This window comes from Cyprinus carpio, chromosome B23 (genome assembly GCF_018340385.1).
Source record: "Cyprinus carpio isolate SPL01 chromosome B23, ASM1834038v1, whole genome shotgun sequence".
In the NCBI taxonomy this organism is placed as follows: domain Eukaryota; kingdom Metazoa; phylum Chordata; class Actinopteri; order Cypriniformes; family Cyprinidae; genus Cyprinus; species Cyprinus carpio.
In genome coordinates, this window is record NC_056619.1 from 3107358 (window position 1) to 3130894 (window position 23537).

At 37.2% G+C, this 23537-nt stretch overlaps 1 protein-coding gene across 1 annotated transcript; it reads right to left on the bottom strand.

The window, feature by feature from the left end:
* Positions 1–1718: 1718 nt before the first annotated feature.
* On the bottom strand, positions 1719–23052 carry b4galt5 (UDP-Gal:betaGlcNAc beta 1,4- galactosyltransferase, polypeptide 5). The gene is made up of 10 exons (XM_042750868.1): positions 22715–23052; positions 22445–22613; positions 10530–10649; positions 9949–10062; positions 9420–9547; positions 7990–8106; positions 7460–7647; positions 7233–7355; positions 6191–6292; positions 1719–5573 (listed from the first exon to the last, which is right to left on the bottom strand). The coding sequence occupies exons 2-10, from the start codon at positions 22548–22550 to the stop codon at positions 5426–5428; spliced, it is 1146 nt and encodes a 381-aa protein (XP_042606802.1). The 5' UTR covers positions 22551–22613; positions 22715–23052; the 3' UTR covers positions 1719–5425.
* Between the last annotated feature and the right edge of the window lie 485 nt (positions 23053–23537).

Sequence of the window (23537 nt, forward strand, 5' to 3'; positions counted from 1 at the left end):
ACCCTCACTCGACAACTGACTTCCTTTTTACAAAAGGAAAGAGATAGCAGAAAGGAAGGCGATGCACAAAGCTGAATCTGGAGTGGAAAAACAATGAGAGGAACAAAATGTAGACGACAACAGAGAAAATGTTAAACAATATTACATTTTAAATGATCTTATTATTCAGTTTTGGTTAGTCTATTGGTTATATTTTATATTTACAATATTACTATATGGAAATCTGTTGTATTAGTTTAAGAGTTTTTAATTTTCATTTTATCAAATTTATGACAACGTCTCTATGATTGGCTGATGATTCATTCAGTTGTCCGACTGTTATAAAAAAAATAATTAAATAAAAAGTTCTCTACAAAATATAACTTTTTGGGGTTGAATAATTTTGTACATGAATGTTTCGGGCAAATAAGATTTTATTTTTCTGCTGATGCAACATGTGTCCACAGACTCACTTTGTATAATATGTAATAAACTTTCTATAAAAGTTTGCTGATGCTTTAGTTGAACAGTTTTCAGTTTTTGATAATGGCAGCAGAATGTCTTGCAGGTCAGGTGAATAACTTTGATTGCAACAATTATTATTATTATTATTTTATATTTAATTATTATAATTGATATTAATTATATTTAAACATTTTAAAATAGTAATTATAAATATATATGTACACACATCCACATCCCATGAAGCTATATAACTGCTGTTTTTTATTTCCTTATGCACACCTGAAGAGGTCCATTCAGAGCTGTCATTCAAACTCATTCATGCCGAGTGTAAACTGTTTGACACAATCATGATCTTTGTATTTCTGCAGCTCTTTGAGTCTCTGCAGCTGTCGGTTGAAAAGAAGCAGATGAGTACTGAATGCTGTTAAAATGGGGAGCGTTATTTTTAGGGAATGACTCAAAGGATTTCTCTGTTTCAATATAGCATCTGATTAAATGGCAGATGGGACCGGATGATGACATTGTGTGTGAAAAGTTCAGCATCTTCTTAACAAATTTCACTGGCACAAGTCAGTGCATGCAGTGCTGTTCATCAGAAGAAGGAATAAACCTGCTACAACTTTCTCATTGATTCAAAACTCAAGCCCTCATACTTTCCAACCTCAAACACCTGTCCCTGTTGTTTTTTAATGAATACCCTGTGACATTGGTTGGAAATGTTTCATGTATAGTAGGACGTGTTTCAAACATACGTACTGTACACTTACAAACATCAAACAGATATATTTGATAATTGAGAAGGGGAATTTACAGAAGATAATTGAAAAATATGCGAACTATGTTAGACAGCAAATGATGTTATAAATCTAATGTTATTAAAAAACTGCAATGGATTCTTACCTAAATCACATTAGTGTATCCACGTCATGCCAATATATATAAGCCAATTTTGTTTTAGTGAATGCATAATTCATATTGTATAAAGGACCAATGTTTTATACTTTTGATGCTCTAAAAGTTTCATAAAAATAGGCCAAACTAAACGGTGACTCCCGCAACCACTTCATGGTATTTCAACAAAACATTTGAATTCAGATCTCTGAATGTTGAGAATAGCCTATGGTACTAAAACCTTAAGAAATATAGCACAAGCACACTTTTCAATCAGAACATGATTCACAGTTTTGCATCATCAATCTTTGCAGTTCAGTTTATTGTCACTAGATTATCCACCTCAGCAAATTGAGCATTCAAACACACCAAACAATAAAAGATATTGCTTAAAGTCACTTTTATTGGTGCACTTCAGTCATTTCAACAATGATAATAGAAAAAAAGATCTCACATCATAGAAAGTGTCTCTACTGAAAGTCATACAGAAACACTAAGGCTGAGACGTGTTGTACGAGTGGCAGATGGCTTCACTTCAAGGAGACCTGATCCCCTTCTAATGAACAACAACATCTTATTTTCTCATAACATTTCAGTTGTCTTGATATTATACAAATGATGTTGAATGTTTCATTTCCAGATGCAAAGATTTGGAAAATGAATGTGTTTGGCCGACAAAAGATCTTAAAATGTCATAATTATCATCACAAATGATCATAAAAAGAGTATTTAAGGCCTGTTATGACTAAAAATAAACAAATGTTGGAGTGAATAGATTAGCAAATACTGCTCGCACAGCTCATGGCATTCACAGAGAGGTCAATGGCACCAAATCATTGTCTGACTCAAGGGCTCCAAATTCTTTCTTAATAGTAAGTCAATCTTTGAAGTTCCTTTATATGACTTTTTTTCCCCCCAAAACTCACTACACAATATGCACAAGTGAATAAACACATTAACATATTAAATATATTTGCTTATAAAAAATAAAAACATGATTATATTGAATAAATTAACAGGTTTTAAGGCAGCCAGTTGTTCAAGGGATGGGTTGCAGCCCTCCCTGTCATTTCATCTGGAGCAGAATGGGTTATATAGTGGGCTGGAGTGTGCCAATGACGGGGCCCATAAAGAAAAATCGGGGAGGACCAGTAGGATGTTCTGTGATTTGAGATCAGTATTGTATTTTCTTTTATCTGTAAGTTAAATAACCCAGCAGGAGCAAGAGACTTTGATTCCATGAAATAAAACAAAACATAAAACTCTTATAAAGTGAGGAACAAATCATTACGGATATTAATCGTAATTTGGAAGCAAGGAATCAAACAAAAAAAAAAAACCTAAAAAATCCTGTTGAATAAACTGAAACTTCTTTGGAAATGTTCAAATCCTTATTTGATTCTTTAAAAAGTCAATACCAAAAAAAAAAAAAAAAATCCTTAATTTCCTACAATGTGCCCAGTTTTTACGGACGCACATTGTAGAGTGTATTTTGATGTGCAACACAGCAACACGTTCTTTTTTTGAACCAAACTTGACAAGCATGAGCTCGTTTTATTGGTCACATGGTTTATGGCATCATGCTGGGATCTTGTTACGTTGCATTGGTGACTTTAATGTGAGAGTATTAATCGCTAATAGTTAAACGAGATAAAAGGACCCCGAACATTGGCGCAAAACTCCATGAGTGTCAAACACAGAGAGAATCAAACATTAGAAAGATCTGCTTGAGCGTACATCCAGCTAAACACAATTTACCTGCTACACGGATAGATTACGCTGCCGAGATGGTCAATGAGGCAAGAGTATAATTAGATTCAGTCCCATCTAATTATCTGCTACAAAACAAAAGTACCACGGCAGCACAGTACTAATGTCTGTGAGGTCAGCACCATTGGTTATCAGGGCAGGATACGTTCACTGGGCGCTCAAGAACAGTCTCTCTAACTTTCTCACTCTCTCGTGTCATCATCCGAAACAGCCGTCCATTCAGTTTAACAGCAACAGACTCTCTTCCCAAGATCAGCCTCACATTGTACGTGAAAAGAAACATATTTCAGTGCTTGTTTTTACATCACAGTTATCTCTCTTGATCAGTTTCCCTCAAAATAATCACAATTACAGTAAAACAAGATAGAAATATGTAAAAATTAACTAAAACTAATAAAAAAAAGAATGAATAAATACGAGGTCCAGCCTCTGTGAATTGATGAATGCACACAAACACGCTCACCAATACGCATTACGAAGCCTCTAAGGTCTCTAAACGACATAAACACGTGTAATGATAAAGTGCTGTTACTGTGGAATGAAAGCAAAGGGCTTCATTTATGATTCATAATTGACTGACATGGACATCGCAACTCAGGATATTATAAAACACAAGCAGGACCAATTTCTGTGCGAGTTGTTCATAAAATAAGTTGCATTAATTTCAATGCAACAAATTGCGCAATAATGTTTTCATGAATGACGACACAGAAATTCAGTCTGCTTTCACGAATGTAAACTATCTCTATATTATTTGCATGCATTCTACGCATTTCTTGAATGCAAGTGGTTTCACGAATGAGGCCCAAAGTGTCTCTAATGGAGTTGCTCAGTCAGTTCATCCGAATTCAGTTCAAGAGATTACCTGGCAATAACACTCTCAAATATTGGCTCTAGTAAAACTCAGTAGCGTTTTATAATGTCATCAGAGGTGAGGTGACTACACACGCAGAGAGGCAACAGCATATTGCTCAGAATGCAAAGCATGTTGATTTGACTGTGAAGGGCAGTGCATGGGAAACACTTATCTACACAACGTAAGCAGGAACTAATGGAAAAACCCCTCTGTAAGCACAGACAACAGAATGTTTGCTCGACAGACAATCCAGTGTTTTAAACGACCAGCAGACCCACAGAAATACAGCTTGACAAATCTAAAAACTAACAAGTCAGCTGGTCTTAATCTAGTTCCAATAACACATATCCCAGTGAACGGAGCAAAAATGTATGACCATTCAGACCGAGGCACATTTTGCTGGCATTGCGGTGGTTTGTATACGGCTCTTAAGACCTCGTTTTATGGCCTTTAGTCCATGTCTATTAGATCTGATGTGCTGGTTGAGAAAACCCACTTTAGCAGACAGACAAATTAAAAATCACTGTACAAATGAGAATATATGTTCACGGAAAACAGCCCATAAATATAGATTTTGAACTTAATTGAATGTCCCCCTCTCAATACTGCCTGCCCCTGATTAGAAATACCAAGTAGCAAATCATAAACTAATAGCTACTGGCCATTTATAAAAGGTACAAGCCCTTTGGTATGCCTCAGCTTCCTGTTTTAGTGGAAGACACATGAGCACAGGAAAGGACACTGTGCTTGTCAAGCTAATGTGGGGTCATGCTAATGTCGAGAAAACTCTGTGTTGAACGGTATGCATTCTGGTAGATGAGTGTGTTTGTATTGTACAGCTTAAATGATCGAGGGTGTTCGTTTCCACGTTTCATGAGTGAATACTCACACTTAACCTGTGATGTATCTACCGTAAGTATCAGTGCATGCTTATTTATTCTATATTTAATAAATATTTTAATCGGCATTTATTGGTTTCTATCCTAGCACACAGAACCAGCTGTGTTTGTTTCTGGCGGAGAAAAGGGCATATCCCTCAACTCCTACAATGGCTATTCTGGAGTCGTTTAGCATAACTGTCATCAACTTGTTCAATAGCTTTTCTCATTCATGCTGTAAACATGCGACTTCACCCCCAGGCGAAGTCTGATTAGAAGACACACACCACATGTCGGATCTGATTGGTCCGATGAGGGTAAACCAGCAGTTTAAGAACGGATCCATTCACAGAACAGATGGACAGTGGATGAGTGACAAAGAAAAAAAAATAAAAATCTGTGGTAAATTTAGCTCAAAAAATTATGTAGAAAATAAATTTAAAAACATAATAATTATAATAAAATAAAATACATTTAAAAATAAAATAAAAATGCTCTGCCCATTAAAGATTTAAGGAATCCCCTCCCACACTTCCTAAAAAATAACTAATAAAGATGGTGTGGCGTGGGTCTCTCTTGTGTGATGTCAGTAATCGGCCACAGGGGCCAGGTCTCGACTGAGCGTCACTGACACATTAGTGTACAGACTCTTCCGGGACACTAGAGGGGAGTAATTCAAGTTATTCAGGCCGTCCAGGCTCTGTCTCTCCTTGGATCTACGGAGCAACTTGTATCTGAAAAACAAAAGGAGAAAATGTGGTTTCAGCAGCCTGTCAAAAACATATTCAGCCTTGGCTTTCAGCCCAATAGTGAAACAAAAGCAGAACAAATTATAACGTAACTGTGGTAATGAAATTTCAATGTAAACCACAAAAAAAAAAAAAAAAAAAAAAAAAAAACAACAACAACAACAAAATCATGAGCACAATGAAGGTCTTGAAAACTATTATGCCAAATGTGGTCACACTTTAGTTTGGGGTCTCACTATTAACTGAGTTTTCCCTCAATAAAGTGTGGTAGTTCTTATGTTAAGGTATGGTGCAGGATAAAGGCATCTAAAATATGCTCATTTTATGCTAACAGTTTCATTTCGTTCAGTAATTTACACGACAATGGATTTAGGAATGATAAACAGAAAGCTGTTGTTTGTGTTTCATGAATATGGCGTAATCTTATGAAAGACTGGGCCTTTTCCATGAAATTCAATTCAGTGCAACAATTTGCATAATAATTGTTTATGTAAGAACCATTGCATTCTATTACCCAACAATTTGATGTCGACTGCATGTGCTCAGGATGTCATCTGAAATATGACAAAATAAATATTTAGAAAGAGCTGTTCTCATCTCACCTGCCCAGAAACTGGACTTCCCCGCGGTGGTGGTGTGGTATAGACATGTAACGACCAGTGTCTCCATGAGGTCGACTCACTTTGTAGCCAGCAAACTGAACCCTGGGAAAAACACATACGAGTGTCACCTATGTTCCAAGTCACTGCAAAAAGTTACATTATTTACTATTCATAATACAAACTATACTGTAAAGATGCAACATCATGCAAAAGATATTGTTCAGTGTGAAATTGTTTGTTCAGACGACTCAATTTGAAAAGTTGGGAGAACATTTGGATATGCTGTGAACAAATACTTGAGTATCTAAGTAAGGTTAACAAAACAACTTTTGCTAGCGACATGTTTAGAGTATTTTTGTTCAGTTCACGTAAAAAAATTAACTGACTTCTACTAAAAATTCTTTGTTCGGCTACTTTTTACATTGGTTTTTAGAACTTTTCCCAAGTTGGATTTTTTACAGTGCAGTAATAAGTCAGCATTTTGCTAGAATAACTTAATAGTACATTACAGATAAACATTTGGTTGAATTTATTGACAATTCTTCCATAGTGTGAATAAACTATAAGTATGATGTTGGTTTAATACAAATGTACTAACAGTACATTGATTTTAGTATACTTTCTACATGAAACATAGAAAATATACTTGAGATTTACTCAAGTTTACTTATAAATACAATAAATCATTGTAGTATACAATAAAATGAAATGAAATGAAAGTCTACTTCTTTTTAATAGTAATGGTAGCCATGTGAAACAGAATTAGGCTATGAAAATCAAAAGTACTACTTATTTTTTCAGTGTAATCCATCTTAATTGAGCGGAAATTACGAAGCGCAACTTTAATGTGCGCTGGCAATCATTCCTTTTATGGTAAGCACTACACATATAGTGATACACATATACCACTATACTACAACAAGAATTGCTATCATCTTTTACAGTAAACCGGCTGCTAGACCACTTTTATGGGAGTGTCTCTTTCGAAAAGACATGAGTTCATTGCGTTGCAAAATCCCTCTAAAGAATTTCACCACTGTACCTGTTCCAAAGGTCGTCGTCTTCCCCTCCCCAGCCCCAGAATCCATTGGGAAAGCCATTTGTCTTTCTGAACTGCTCCACGGTGAGTCCACTCACACCACCAAAGAACTCCTCATACGGAAGCCTGCATGTTCAGAGAGATCCGAATCTTTATTCTCCACCAAACATCATCCATAATTCATACACAGACCGAACAACATTTCAAAATCACAGGTGGAGAAAACGTACATGTAAGAGTACTTGTTGAGTTTGACCGCAAAGTGTCTCGGCATTTCACCACAACCATAGTAGTTGCGGTCATTTTCCAGAATGTGGTCAACATCGTGAAATATTACACAATCCCAGTTCAAGTCCTTCATGGCCTCTTTGAACCCGACATTAAACAGCATGGCACGATTAAATGGTTCATTTCCTGCCTGTGGACACACACACAAAATTTTTTTAACGTCATTTCCTTTACCTCTTACCAATACTTCAAAAGGATTTTACAATGAAACAGGACTACTTTAGTGTTGCTCATGATACTGGCAGTAACACATTCACAGAAGCTGAGCTGAATTAGTTGTGATGTGTAGAGCTTAAATCATTTGTAAAAGCAATCTTATGTTGCTGTGTTTCAGTGGGATGATTTAGAATAGTTTGACAAATGGTGTGAGATATTATGGGTCAGAAAAGCATACTACCATACTACACAAACAGTTTTTGCAGTATACACATTTTTACAAGGTTGTACAGCCTGACAGCTTTCTTTTCCTCACCTGTTCAATGATGTAGAAACCGAACTGCAGTCTCTGCCTCTGAAGCGCTGGGATCAGATGTCGGAAAAGTATGGGAAGGTGCTCATGGCGATTACGGAAAGGAACTAAGATGGCCACCTAAATGATTGCAAAAAATGAAGAAATATCAGTTCTCAAAGATCCATTTCTATTACCGCTGCAATATCTAAGATGCATTTGTATGTGTGTGTTAGGGATAGGTGATAAATATTGAATATTTAAAGATATGTTTGATGTTCTTTTTTTGACAATTTAAAAATATCCAATATTGAAATATCTTCATGATTTTAGCGCACTTTCTATTAGATGTTTTTTTAAAGATTGTCCCAGTGTTGAATCTGATTCATAATTAACAAATGCTAAAGGAATGAATGAATGGATAATTAAATAAATAAATAAATAAATGAAATACTGATAACAGTTTGATTCATTTCCATGAAATACTCATCTTTTCCATTTCAGTTAAAGGGATACTCCACCCCAGAATGAAAATTTTGTTATTAATCACTTACCCCCATGTTGTTCCAAACCCGTAAAAGCTTCGTTTGTCTTCGGAACACAGTTTAAGATATTTTGGATGAAAACCGGGAGGCTTGTGACTGTCCCATAGACTGCCAAGTAAATAACAGTGTCAAGGTCCAGAAAAGGTATGAAAGTCATGGTCAGAATACTCTATCTGCCATCAGACGTGCAATCTGGTTATATGAAGTGACGGGAACAATTTTTGTAAGCGAAGAAAACAAAAATAAGAACTTTATTCAACAATTCCTTTGTCACCATTCTCCTCTGTGTCTCTCCATATCACTGTTTGCTGTGTATGCTCTTCTGTATCATCTGTGTCACAAGGATGCGCTGTTTTATTTCAAATCAAAGCTAAATACACATAGAAACAGTGCAACCTTGTGGCGCGGATGACACAGAAGAGCATACGCAGCATACGGTGATATAAAGAGACACAGAGGAGACTGTTAATAAAGTCATTATTTTTGTTTTCTTTGCTTACAAAAAGTGTTCCCGTCACTTCATAATGTATAACCCAGATTGCACATCTGATGGCAGATGGAGTATTCGGAGTATACGACGACTTTCATATCTTTTATAGACCTTGACAGTGTTATTTATTTGGCAGTCTATGGGACAGTCACAGGCCTCCCAGTTTTCATCCAAAATATCTTAAATTGTGTTCCAAAGATGAATAGAGATTTTACAGGTTTGGAATGACATGGAGGTAAGTGATTAATGACAAAATTTTCATTTTGGGGTGGATCAGATTAGATGATTAAACTGCTTCTTTCCACTGTCCCATATCTTGCAACATAGCTTTTTGTGAAGCACACTTTCTGTACATCAGACCACAACCACAAAAAAAAAAAAGAAACAGGTAAGAGATAGCTTCGGTTTTTATGACGAACCTTCCAGCGTGGGAGACAGTCGTGTGGCTTCCAGTGCCCCCCTAGTGACACACTTGGATCTGCCTTCTTGAGCAGTCTCTCAACCTCCTCTAGAGTGATCTCACTCATGTTCACCTTCATCTTGCCCTCTGACAGACAGGAAGAGAGAACATGCATATCATTAGAACAACTGCCGTCGATCGTACCAGTATTTATGAGAGCTTTGTGAGCGCATTCATTGTGATTACAGCTAACGACACCAGAAACAAGCTCTATTCCAAAACCAGTTTAAAACATTTTATTTGGTAGCCATTTAATATTTAATGTCAGTTCGTTATTTTGAACTAACCCCCTTCAGGGTGACAAAAGATGATTATCTGGTTTTGTCAACTTGTGCATTCTTTCATAAACAAACACAGAGTGCAACGTGATTCACTAAGTAAATGACACTTAGGAGCTTTTACAGCTCATTCGCTGAATTGGTCATATAGTGCTTCTGAAGAGTGTTTCCTCAAAAGTACCAAAAGAAACCTCACGTTCCTGCACTTACTCATGGAGGGCAGTTTCTCCGGGCAGACCTGATCAGGCTTGTACGTGAAGCCCTCCGGGAGGTAAGGAGTGCTGAGGACATCTGTCTCACTTGAGTTAAACTCGTAGGTATAGTCTAGAAAATAAGAGAATCACACATTCATACACCAACACATTACAAACATCCCAACTATCTTCCCGAGAACCAGCTGGTCTTTTTTTTTTTTGCCTTTTTTTTTCTTTTTCTCTGTGAGACCACATACTTCATAAACCCTGGTGTAATCCCACCTTGGACTTTGCAGAGATGTTTGGGGTTTGGCCAAGAAAACGCCCTCTTTTGGTTTTGTAGAAATACGTTTACTATAGTGTACATTCAAAGACACAATGCAAACATGTTTTATATACATCTTATTAAAGATTTACACTAAATCAGTGTTGCAGAGTTATTGGCTAAACAGTCTTCCTACAGAACTGTGCTGTTTTACATCCTCTCAGAAGGATGTGATGCCTTGGCTTCCTGAGGAAATGTCATCACTGCTGATGGGATGTTCTACAGGAAGGAAGATTAGTGGTCTGCTCTCTGCCCTTCGTAACGTTTCGTACCTGTGCCGTTGACGTTGTAGGCACTGCGCACCATCTGCTCAAGAACCTGAGCTCCCATACTCCTCACATTCTCACGGATCTGGATCCCACGAGCCTGAACCATGAACAGGTACTCATTAACTGAGAGAGAAAAAGAGAAAAGAGAGAGCTATTATCTCCAGAATAACTGCATACATACTGACACGACACATCATGATTATGCCCTCAGTCTGCAGCTGGTGTGAGATTGGCAGTTTAACATTTGTGCAGTTTTCTAAAGGACCATCAGCATAACAACAACAAGAAGAATATTTTCTGGAGAAAAGGAATGTTTAGCTATAAAATTTTCTTTCTTATGTTATGTAGACCAAAAGGGAGATGATAAAAAGGATTTTCATGCTGCACTTTTACCATATATAAGTGAATGGTGACTAGATGCTGTTAAACACACACACACACACAAATATTCCATAACAGTAGTCCACACACCTGCAGTCATAAAACTGAACAATATACAGTATATACAGTATATACAGTATTCTTTTTAAAATTGCTGCCAAATTCAACAACTGTAGAGCTGAACAAATCAGTTCTCATATAGTGTTGGTTGAGTGAGAATCCCACAGGCTCTGTGTTTAACAGATTGCACACACTTTAACATGCTGTAGAACAACAACCTTATTTTCAGGCATTAATGTTTAATTTTTGCATCAATGAGGTAAAATATGTGCAAGCCTACAGTGCTGGACTCCGTCCTTTATGAGTGTGTGTGTGTGTGTGTGTGTGTGTGTGTGTGTGTGTGTGTGTGTGTGTGTGTGTGTGTGTGTGTGTGTGTCCTGCACAGTCACAAGGCCGTGCTGATAAAGCAGAAAACAATAGCTCTTTATGTGCTGATAGGACCATCCCTCAGATAACCCACACATCTTTATGCTCACACTCTAACTGAGTGTGCGTGTGTGTGTGTGTGTGTGTGTGTGTGTGTGTGTGTGTGCATCTTTAGAACAGTTTTATAACTGAGCAATTCCTCCCTTAAACACTACACCCATTTACTGTACATGACCACAAACCTCATTTCATACGGAAGCACTGGGATAATGGGTGGTACATGGATGTGGTTAATAATGGATACCTTCTCTGTTTCTTTCTTTTTTTTTCATACGCAGACATGCTACAACAGATTTGTTCATGTTGAGCACATCTAAAAGCTTCTCAAGGCATATCTTCTCTATATATACGAGCTGCTGTTAAGCCACACACACACACACACACACACACACAACACACACACACACACACACACACACACACACACACACACACACACACACACACACACACACACACAGACAGGAATCTTAGGAATGTATGCCCACCTTAAGCTCTGATTATCCAGTCATGTAGTGTGTGTGTGTGTGTGTGTGTGTGTGTGTGTGTGTGTGTGTGTGTGTGTGTGTGTGTGTGTGTGTGTGTGTGTCATTGCTCTGTGTGACTAATGCACCTACATGGGAAACAACACTGAGTAGATATTATGTAATTAAGAATTTCTCTACAAACATTAAAGATAGATTCATATAAATACTGTACCAAATTGCACATTCCCAAAACATTGTAACATTACCTTTTGAATGACGCAGTAAAATAAGCTGGAGTCTAAAACATCATCAAAACATAGTAAAAGATTTAATTTGTGACTTTCTTTCTAATGGAATGATTAGATGGTAATTGCATTTCTTTTCAAAGCACAACAGCACACTAAGCTTTTAGCTTAACATGTCATGACCTATAAAGTACAGTACAGAGCACCAATGAGCGTTTTATTTAGACCAGTTTATAGCACTAATACAACAATAAACATGTCCATAAACCTTTATGATTCTGTTTGCCTCATCTCATATCTCATTCATCCTGAGTCCTGATGACCCCCACCCAGCTTTTTATTCAAACATTTGTGTAATACGATATAATTACATTCAGGTAAGCATTGTGAGGAGTTGTTTGACTACTATCAGCACACATTTTATTACTTAATTTAAAAGCTCCCATTGATTTATCCTGACATGAACCATCTGATGTCCTGTCAGCAGTATTCCAGCATTTCAGATGCTCAAGACGACCATAAAGTGCCTTGTGACTTCATTAAGCTGTGAGCACATGATCATGCTGCCGCTGCTGGTGGGGTGCGGGGGGGGGGGGGGTCTTTCTGATTGAAAAACTTAAAAAATTAGCCAACTCAGTCTAAATCTAAGATCTGATGGTCTATTAATAAAAGTAGTGCTTAAAAAATATGCTCTGATACATCACCATTCAAACCTTGGGGTCAGTAAGATTTTTTAAAAGCTCATAAGTCTCACATTTTCACTAAGCCTACATTTATTAGATCAAAAATATAGCAATATTGTGAAATATTGTTAAAATTGTAAATAATTTATGTGTACTTGAATATATTGTAAAATGTAATTTATTTCTGTGATGGCGAAGCTAAATTTTCAGCACCAATATTCCAGTCTTTAGTGAACAGATTCAGAAGACAGCATTATTCTGAAATCTTTTTTATTATTATCATTATTTGGTTACCATGTACTGTAAAAGTCCTTTCTGTCACTTTTAAACAGCTGAATACATCATGCTGTGGAATAATAATAATAATAATAATAATAATAATAATGCATCCTATTGACCCCAAACTTTTAAGCCCTAGTGTATAAAAAATATAAATTACAGAGACATATGCTAGCATGACCTGATCTGAATTGTGGACCAGATCACATGAAGGCCAGTCATGGGTTACTCATAAGGCATAAATGTAGCCCACCCGTGCACTACACACACACACACACACACACACACACACACACACACACACACACACACACACACACACACACACACACACACACACACACACACACACACACACACACACACACACACACACACACACTCACATGACCAGTGAGAATGATTAGTGGTGCTGAGGCAAGCATCACTATTACTATTGTTCATACTTAGGGTTAGTGATGTTTTAGTGTGGTATAATGACAGAACGCAGTGGCCAGAGGTCCGAACTTCAGCCAAACAATCACAGGAAGCCATCAAACAGCATAATATCAATACATCAGCACTTCACACAGCTATAGTGTGACCATTACACAGCAAGCTTGTGTTTATATTTGTGTTAGGAGTTTCAGCTCACACCCAATGTTCTTTAAATAGGCAAATTTTAATTCTGTATAGCAATCCTAACACACACATACATGCACACACACACACACACACACACACACACACACACACACACACACACACACACACACACACTGCATGCTTGCTTAAGGTGGTTTTATGCATTCCAAATATTCCTGTGTGAATGTGTGTTTGGTTTAAGGGTAGAGCTGTGTGTGTTCTTGTCTTGAGTAATGAGCGAAGTTCAGAAGTTATTCTTTTTTTCAGGTTTTTAATGTGTGTGTGTGTACTTAACCATCTTTTGGTGGCAAATATGTTTCCTGAAATGAGCTACATCTGACAAAACCTCTGTTTTGGGACATTCTTATTTGTAGAAAAAAATAAACTAGAACAAAGATTTTTAAAACTGTAAATATGCAGAAAATATTTATAACTAGCTGTATATAAAAACAATAGAAGACTATGGAATGTTCCTATCTGAGGTAACGTGTGTTTGTGTGTGTACAGGAAGAAGATTTCTGACGCATGTTAGGGAGACAAAATCTCTTCCTGCTCTATTTTTTTCCAGTTCTCATGCCTTCAAAATCACATGTGCTATTGTTGTTAATAATTGTTTATTCAGTAATATTTACAGTGCCTACAGAGCAAGTCCTGTACTGAAATGTTGACTTTTTAAGCTGTACTTTTGAAGATGTTTAGGATTTAATATTTGCTATGGGAAATCTATATGAATCAATACCATTTCATTTCATTTAATTTCATTTCAAAATCACCAATTATCATTTACGCTTTCATTACATTGACTAAAACCTAGGTCTTTTACATGCACACTGCTTATTTCAACGTTAAATGTTATTTTACTGGATGTAAAAGTAAACAATTTTGTATATAATTTATGTCAAGATTTTCAGATTGAAAAAACACATTTGTTATATTTTATGCTTTAGTTTGAGTAATGTGTCATTAGCTTAGCAACATGCTAACATTTTTGCATAATAATAATAAACTCTCAGAATAGAAAAGAACAAAAATTTATTAAACAAGAGAAAAAAAAAAACCAAGAAATATTAATTAATAGAGGACATAATTTTGAAAGCGTTTGCATTATTAAACATCAAAAGTATTTATCTGGTTTATCTATTTTCTGTGCAGGCTAAAGAGAAGACAGAGACAGATAAAAGGAATTGTAAGTTATTCAGCTGGCTGTGTGCTCAGCTATGTTCTTGTGTAAGGACACTAGATGGAGATCACATTGCCAAGTGTGTGCGTTAGATTAGGAATCTAGCCAGACAACTGTAAAACCTGTCATTTCAACATATCGGTCACGTGTGTGTGTGTGTGTGTGTGTGTGTGTGTGTGTGTGTGTGTGTGTGTGTGTGTGTGTGTGTGTGTGTGTGTCTTTGCCTGTCTGTGTGTATGCATGTGACAATTTAACTTAAAGTAGCCTTATGACTGTACTCTATAATTTAACTAAGCCTGCTTACCTCTGACACACACACACACACACACACACACACACACACACCACCAAACTGAGGTCTGCACACCACTGCACTTCCATTTTTTGCACATTCACAATGCAAATGTTCCCCCAGTCTAAACTATCAAGAACGCTAATCTTCAAGATTATGATGTTGTAAGTTCATCAGCATATGACCGCCCACATTGACATACTGTATTAACACTAATTCAATATTCAGAACCAGTCCCACCCAGCTCATTTACATTTACAAACCTTAAAGGGATAGTTCCCCCAAAAATGAAAATTTGATGTTTATCTGCTTACCCCCAGAGCATTCAAGATGTAGGTGACTTTGTTTCTTCAGTAGAACACAAATTATGATTTTTAACAAAAAAAAAAGGCTGAAGTCTATCAGTCTTATAATGGCAGTCAATAACAAAAGAAACAAAACATACATTTAGTTATATATTTAGTTATATATATATATATATTTTATTTATTTTTTTAGTTTTATTGTATGTCTTAGCCGTGATTCCCATCCACTTACATTATAAGACTGATAGACTGCAACGGTTTGAGTTCAAAATTCTTTGTTTGTGTTCTACTGAAGAAACAAAGTCAACTACATCTTGGATGCTCTGGGGGTAAGCAGATAAACAAAAACATTTCATTTTTGGGTGAACTATCCCTTTAAGGATTTTTTTGTTTGTTTGTGCTGTTCACTGCACCAAACATCAAATGTATACTATACAAGCGAAACTTGAGCGTTATGAGGTAGGGCAAGATTTTCAGTGAATAATGACATATGAATAACTTCTGTCCTGTTTAAAAAATAATAAAGTAAATAAAAACTAAAACCCCAAATAGCAGAAAATGACCCCTTAATTATATTATTTATTATATTAATATTCTAACTGTCTTGAAATATTTAAATGATTACAATTAATATTTAAATATGTTTTAAAAGAAAAATAGTTTGAACTGTATTCCTCATTTTAGGGTCAAATGTCTTGTAAACGAATAAATGCAAATGAACACAATTGTTTTTTTCTGTGGCATATGCAGTGTAGCTACGACGCTCTCAGATGCAACCAATCAGCTGGACAGTAAAACCCGATTTCTGCTGCTTTGCTATGACACGGCAGGCATGTGACACCGGCTGCCATGACTACAGTATCAACAGAGCTCCCTGTTGCTGGGGCACGACAAACATCTCATCTGCTTGCCAAGATACTGTGTTTAATTAGTCTTGCACCCCTCCACGCTACCATCTGTGATGTGAATAACTCACCTTGTGTTGTGCAGAAACATAAACATGTCAAGCCAAAACTAGGTTTTTACCACTGATCTATAATAGCGAACATTAGGTCACACGTTATTTAACTGTCCAATTCTTGCTAATAACAAACCATTAATGATGACTTTTGCCTCAATAAACTGCTAATTTGCTGCTTAGTAATAGTTGGTAGTTGTTAAGTTGAGGTACTGGGGATGTAGAAAATGTTCATGCAGAATATGTGCTTTATAAGCACTAATAAACAGCTAATATGTTAATAATAGGCCTCTAAAATCTGTTTAATAGTGAGAATTGGTCCCTATGTTAAAGTGTTACCGAACATTAAATAGATCAGTGATTTTACAGTAAATCCCAGGATAATTCGATCAAGACCTAGAAACTAAGATTACACCAACACACTCTCGTGGCAATTATGTTTTGACAAATTAGGGGCAAATTTATCATTTTTTAGTTGTAATTCTTTGTGCGAACTGCACCCTGTCTGTGGGTTACATTTAGGGGTGAACGTTCATGTGTAGTTTTAGTTCATGTGAATCAAATCTTAACAGTTGAATTGTACGTCATAAAACTGCTAATTGCTTTGGCTGACACATTTCCTTGTCATTTTCCCGACATAGTACAGTTAAGATCAGACTGTTTATAGCTATACTGCAGGCTGTAATTGTTTCTGTTTAAGCTGTAAAAGTAACACAGTTTGCCAGCTGGTCAAAGAATGGCACCAGACCATTGCCCTTTGATACCGCTCCGTTTATTTTACGAAATGTTTATTTGAAAATTTGACTAGAAGGAAGCCGGTCCAGAATTATTTAAAAAAGGCAAGTTCCTGCTGGAACATGCAACGTTTTGGATCAGCCGCACAAACTCACCCTGCATGACCAGAGTTTCCTCATTTCTGGACGCTACAGTGGCAGTCAAAAGAGAGTAATGTTGCATGTCGCTGCCTGTAAACACCCACACAGGTGCACTGCCTTCAGAAACTAAACCTCATCAATCATGTGTAAAAGCTAAAGACGCATTTCAGATTGTACACTGCAGGTTTTTAGGGAAGGCCTGATGTCCTGTAGTGGGCCCTGTGCTCACAGCCCAGCATCATGCATCACGCTGCCAGGTTCAACAATAGTGCCACCATCTCTTCACAAGTAAGAGCAGGTTCACACTGAGCACATGTTACTGACGTGCAAGCATTTGTAATAAATGAATAACTAAATATTCATAAAAAAGATATTCACAAATAACTAATTGTTCAAATCATTCATATCCATGGCCAGTTTGTTTTTCTTTGTCTAACATGTGGATCAAACTACAGGTGAGCAAACGGACATTTCCCTACCTATCACAAAAAGACATGGTGGAAGCTTTTGCCCTTCTTTTCCCCATGATCCTCTTTGTTGTGTTTCCATGTGCCCTAATCTTCTGTAAACAAATGTCCATGCAAATACAACACTAACCAGAGACCAGCTGAATGCCCTGCCTCTAAGCAACTACTTCCCACTCTGTGTCGAGCCAGTCACAGAGTTCACTGACTTTTACAAAGATAAAACAATGTAGATGTGAGGCTGGTAGGATCCTGCATTATAAATGCCCTCTCACACCACTACATGGAAGGCGTGAATGATTCTTTCAGTACATGTTGTTTCTGCACGGCTCTAGGCTGAAGGGTCATTTGTAGCTTTGCAGCATTTGCATGTGTCTCCATGAGTGTTCATTTAAGTAGGTTTTTGGGGATTGTGGCACTGAACACGTAGGTCACCACATGCACGTATTGTACATTTATGTGCAGGTGTAAATGAGCAATGCATGTGGTGCCCTATGTGGTCACAAAGCTTGAAGAGGGAAATAGTAAAAGTCATGCATACTTGTTTGAAAAAGTGTTAACCTTTCTTACATGCATGCATACTCCTAATCTATTTTGACTTCATATACACTGATAAAATGGAAAAAAATTCTAACAAAATACTTAGTTACACTGAATCAACTTACAACAACTGTTATGGGTTAAATCAGGTAAAAACTGCTCTTTAAGGTAACAATTTCAGTTCACCACTTTACCAGAGGTCTTCAACTTTGCCCCTAAAGTGCCAGTGTCCTGTAAGTTTATTCCAAACCTGCTCCAACACACCTGCCTATGATTTTCAAGCAGCCTTAAAGACTTTGATTAGCTGGTTCAGATGTGTTAAACTCTGGGGAGGGCCTATTTGACTTGGATCTGTCAGCAAGCATTTAGAAACCACAAAAACCACCCCAGCAACACCTTTATATTAGCTATGTTTCCATTGACCTATTTTATGCACATTTTGGAATAGCGCATAAAAAAAATAAAAAATAAAAAAAAACCCTGGATGGAAATGCCAAGATGTGCATAGATTGTAAAAATGTGCATACAAAAACTTATGCACAAAACTGAGTAGGATACCTACTTGTCGTAGTGATATTTAATGTCATTTTACTGGGAAGTGACGATTTTGTTCTCTTTGACTCGTTGGATGGAAACAGTGCTTTATTCGCAAATTTTTTATGCGATACTCCAGTTTTGCACATACGTGAAATTCCCATCTTTGGATGGAAACATAGCTATTTATCTAGAAGCCACTCAAAAAAAACAAAAAAAAAAAACCAAACAAAAAAAACAAACAACCTCTGACTGATCCTGTCTTTTCCTTTCAACCTGTTAAAAAGACCATATAATATTTTCAAGCCCACCTTTATATAGTAACCTATGTACATGTGTGCTGTGCCTCAGCATGCAACATGCTGGCTCAAAACATCACACATAACCACAAGTCTGTTAGTCTGAACAACAGGTTTCACGAAAATGATGGTAGTTTGCTGTTAAGAAAGACCAGTGCATAGTGTTGTGCAAGATCCTGTGCAGTGGAACACGCAAATGTGGTTTGATGAATCACAACCAGACAAAAGAAGGTCACCATATACAGTATGCTGTTAGCTGCTAGACATGAAGAAGAATCTTTTTTTTTTTTTTTTTTTTTTTTGCAGGGATGTGTTCCTAGATCATTCCTATATCATTTCTGTCAAACAACTCCAACTGTTACCTACCCCTAAAATCGAAGCGAAAAACAGGCAGATAAAACCTCATAAATGTAACCCAATAATCTGTTTGGTTTGAATGTTTTTCCAGGACCTACTTGGCATAATCTCATATAGGACCACCATCTCATGGGAATCACTGGATCTAATACCATAGTCATGGATTAGAGACAATGCTCAACAATTTCAACAATGATTTCATGAACATCATGAACATCAGGATTATGTCAGATGTTTTCCTCAGTTTCTCCAGTCTGACCCTTTTTGAACCTCGACTGCACATTCAGGATTGGATTGACATTCAGGCAGTCCTGCAGAAAGACGGTTCCTCGTCCTCTTTCGTCTTCTGTCTGGTGTTCAGTGGCTTGCTCAGAGGACGAACAGAGGCACCTGGGTTTCCATGGGGTCCGCGTCTATAAACAGGATCTGTGTTCTAGTGAGCTCCAGCAGGATTTCTCTAGGTTTGAGTCAATAAACTGCAGCAATCAGACACATCTGCGGCCCACGATCCCTCCCCTGAGCTGCGGCGTGTGTGAAATGAGCAGTAAGTGGTTTACTGAAGGTTTCGGTGACCTACGAACCTAATTCCCTTGACAAGCATTAAATACCACTCAGGGGTAATAGAGCTGCTGTTTCCATGGGGACACGAGGCATGTATCTCCATGGTTCCACTGCATTTCTCATTGAGATAAATATAGAGAGATACACAGCACTCTGATAGTGTGTCTTTGTGGTTAGCTGTATCTACTGTAATTCCTGCCACACTGAATCCTGAACATTGTCACCCGTTTTGATACCTAGAGCGGGTAAAAGCTTAAACCTAGTTGATGTAATACCGGCATGTTAGCATGAAATTAAAAATACTCCTATATTTTTCTAAGTGCTTGTTATGCATCTTATTGTGAACTATTCATTTTTTAATAATCCTTTACATTTGAATGTACTATATATCACAATACAGAAGATAAGATATGTCACTTATGACACTTCACATATGTCACTATAACATGTCCTTTAATTATCTTTGCTTTTTTTTTTTTCTAGATAATTTTTAACTAACAATTAAAAATCAGCATGTCTATGCAATGCTTTTGTCTGCAATTTGAGCTGTCATCATTTGGGGTCTTTTCTCAGCAAATATTAATAACTGTCATTAATTGCAATCCAATATGATGTAGCGTATTGGCCTGGATTAACAATATATAGTCAATACCTTGAGAGCAAATATAATATCAATTTATATACAATTTAAAGCTATTCCACCTAATTGACTAATAAAATAAAACAAAACAAACACACTTGGTAACACTTAATTTTAAGGTGTCCTTGTTACACGTTACATGTTCTTACTATTATAATAACAATAAATGATGGGGTTGATAATGTGATGATGAGAGAATACTAAAATATTCTTATTTGTGTTCCATAGATTAATAGTTTTATGGGATTGGGTGAGCAAATTATGACACAATTTTCATATTAAAGTAATATTATATTAAAGTCTTATTTTTTTTTTTTTTTTTAGTTGCACATTCCTTCACAACATTGTTTTCTGGGTGAAGATAACCTAAAGTCACTGGTTTCCAAAGAAGAAACTAATATTTTTAATGTCCTCTAGTGCTAAAAATATGCCCCACATTAAGCAGAAACACAAGGGACTTGACATTTCCTGTGTTTCCCTGCCTTTAAATAGAGACTTCTTCCAGAAGAGGGCATTCCCGTTTCACTCCCTTCACATGTCAGTCACCTCCTCCTGGGACAAACACAACTTCTGCAAAACTTTCCATTCATTATTAACATACTAGAATTACTGGTCCTTGTTCTTCTTTTAAACACAGGGAACTCCCGTGGCAGAAGGAGGCGAAAATAGTTTTTGAAGTGTCTTCATTAATAATTAAGCCAATTTAGAAATAGCTGGGAAAATGCAGAGGAAGGCTACAGAGGAGAAAGGATTGCCTATAGGTTAAATGACAAAGAAATGTCAGTAAAACAGAAATCACAGAAGGCAACATGTTCACAAGGGGGCACACAGAAATAAGCACACTTGACCACACCAGGTTCCTCTCTAAAGGTGCAACATTGGTTCTTTTGTGACACAACCACAGCTTTGCAATGCCTCTAGTTTTATCTCTGTGTTCAGTATGTAGCCTACTTATTGTTTTATATTCTCACTCACTTTTTAGGCCGTTTATATTTAACCTAATATACCGTCCACTTCGACACATGTAGCCCAAGTCATATGGATTAACAAATAATCTTGACGTAAGCTTATACTTTTTAATTTAGGCTAATGTTAATGTTTGCTATAAATGAAGCTAATGGAAAGTTCTTCGCCAATCGGAATTTACAAATCCCACTATTGCCCGTATTAAAATTCACGATTAAATAGTTCTTAGTAATGTCAGAATATCCTAATAAAATATTCATGACGGAAGCGGTCGTGTACTGGGGGAGTTTCGCTGCCTGGAAGGCGCTCTTAGGGGCGGGATTTGACCAAAAACTGCGCGCTGTGGCAAAGCGAAAGCTCCCGGAAAGGCCGAAGATAACCTATATTAGCACAATTTATGATGTTACTAGAACACTATCTATCGACTCAAAGTGCAGTTCAGTCAGATAGCGCTCGTTTCTGCTATTCGCCTGGAGATGTGAAGTGTTCTCTATAACGGAGGTCTGCACACACACACAGGCTTCATACTGAGCACAGTAAGAGACATGGGTCTGATGAGGAGGCTCTCCAAACACACAACCGATCTAGGGTTTATTAGGCTATATACAGACCTACGTGATAAATTAAAAACAATGATTGGCAATCAATATTCATCATACAGTCATCATCAACTGACAAACCTAAAACAGACCAGCCTAAATGACTACAGATGTCACCCACATACACCCTATACAGAATAGATGTCATTCATTCTTATAAAACTAAATGTTTTAGTGCCTTACCTATGCCAGGAGCTGAATAGATGAAGTACAGTGCAGAAGTGGAGAGCGAGAAGAGAAATATAAGCCCGAGAAATGACCTTCTCCGAAATCTCATATGTGTCGGCATTATACAGAGAGACGCAGATATTCTTCTATGTGCAGGATATATGTGTCCGGTTAATAGACGCAGATATTCTTCTATATGTCCGGTTAATAGACGCAGATATTCTTCTATATGTGTCCGGTTTATAGACGCAGATATTCTTCTATATGTGCGGTTAATAGACGCAGATATTCTTCTATATGTCCGGTTAATAGACGCAGATATTCTTCTATATGTGTCCGGTTTATAGACGCAGATATTCTTCTATATGTGTCAGGTTTATAGACGCAGATATGTGTCCGGTTAATAGACGCAGATGGAGAGTCCGAGCGCAGACACGCTGATCAGGTCCGATCCCGAAATGTATCCAGTCTAGAAGGTTCACTTGTCCTAGTGGAGTCTCATCATCTTCATCCCGTGTGTCACACGCTCACACACACACACTCACGCACTCATACACACACCCTCCTGCGCGCTGCTAATGAATGGAAGCGCATGGGACTCTGCGTTACGCACATATCAGGGGAATGATCTAGGGACCGTCTGCAAAGGAGGGACTGTGTGAAAATTACTATGCATGACTTTACTTGATTACGTAACGCTGCATCATGGTCCAGTTTTCCCGGGGAGGCTGTGAAACAGACAGGTAGCCTATAGTATAAAGGCGCGTGCTGATCGCCGAGGGGAAACTGAATGACCCCATTAATGCATCTGCATTTTATTCAGAGTAGGAGCTCAAGACCTTACAATTCAAATGAGCAGTTATTCCATCTGTCCTGGCATGACCTTGACCAGCCAAAGCAATAGAGCAGAGATTCAAAAAAAAAAAAAAAAAGAAAAAAATTCCTGTAGGCTACTAATAATAAACTTGATTAGAACAGACCAACGTACTGTTTTAATAATGATTACTGCAAACTAGGTAGAGTGTGAGATCCAGTGCTGCACCCACACCGAATCTCCCAATCATGTGTAAATATTAATGGCTTTGCTCATCTTAAGACGTCAAATTAA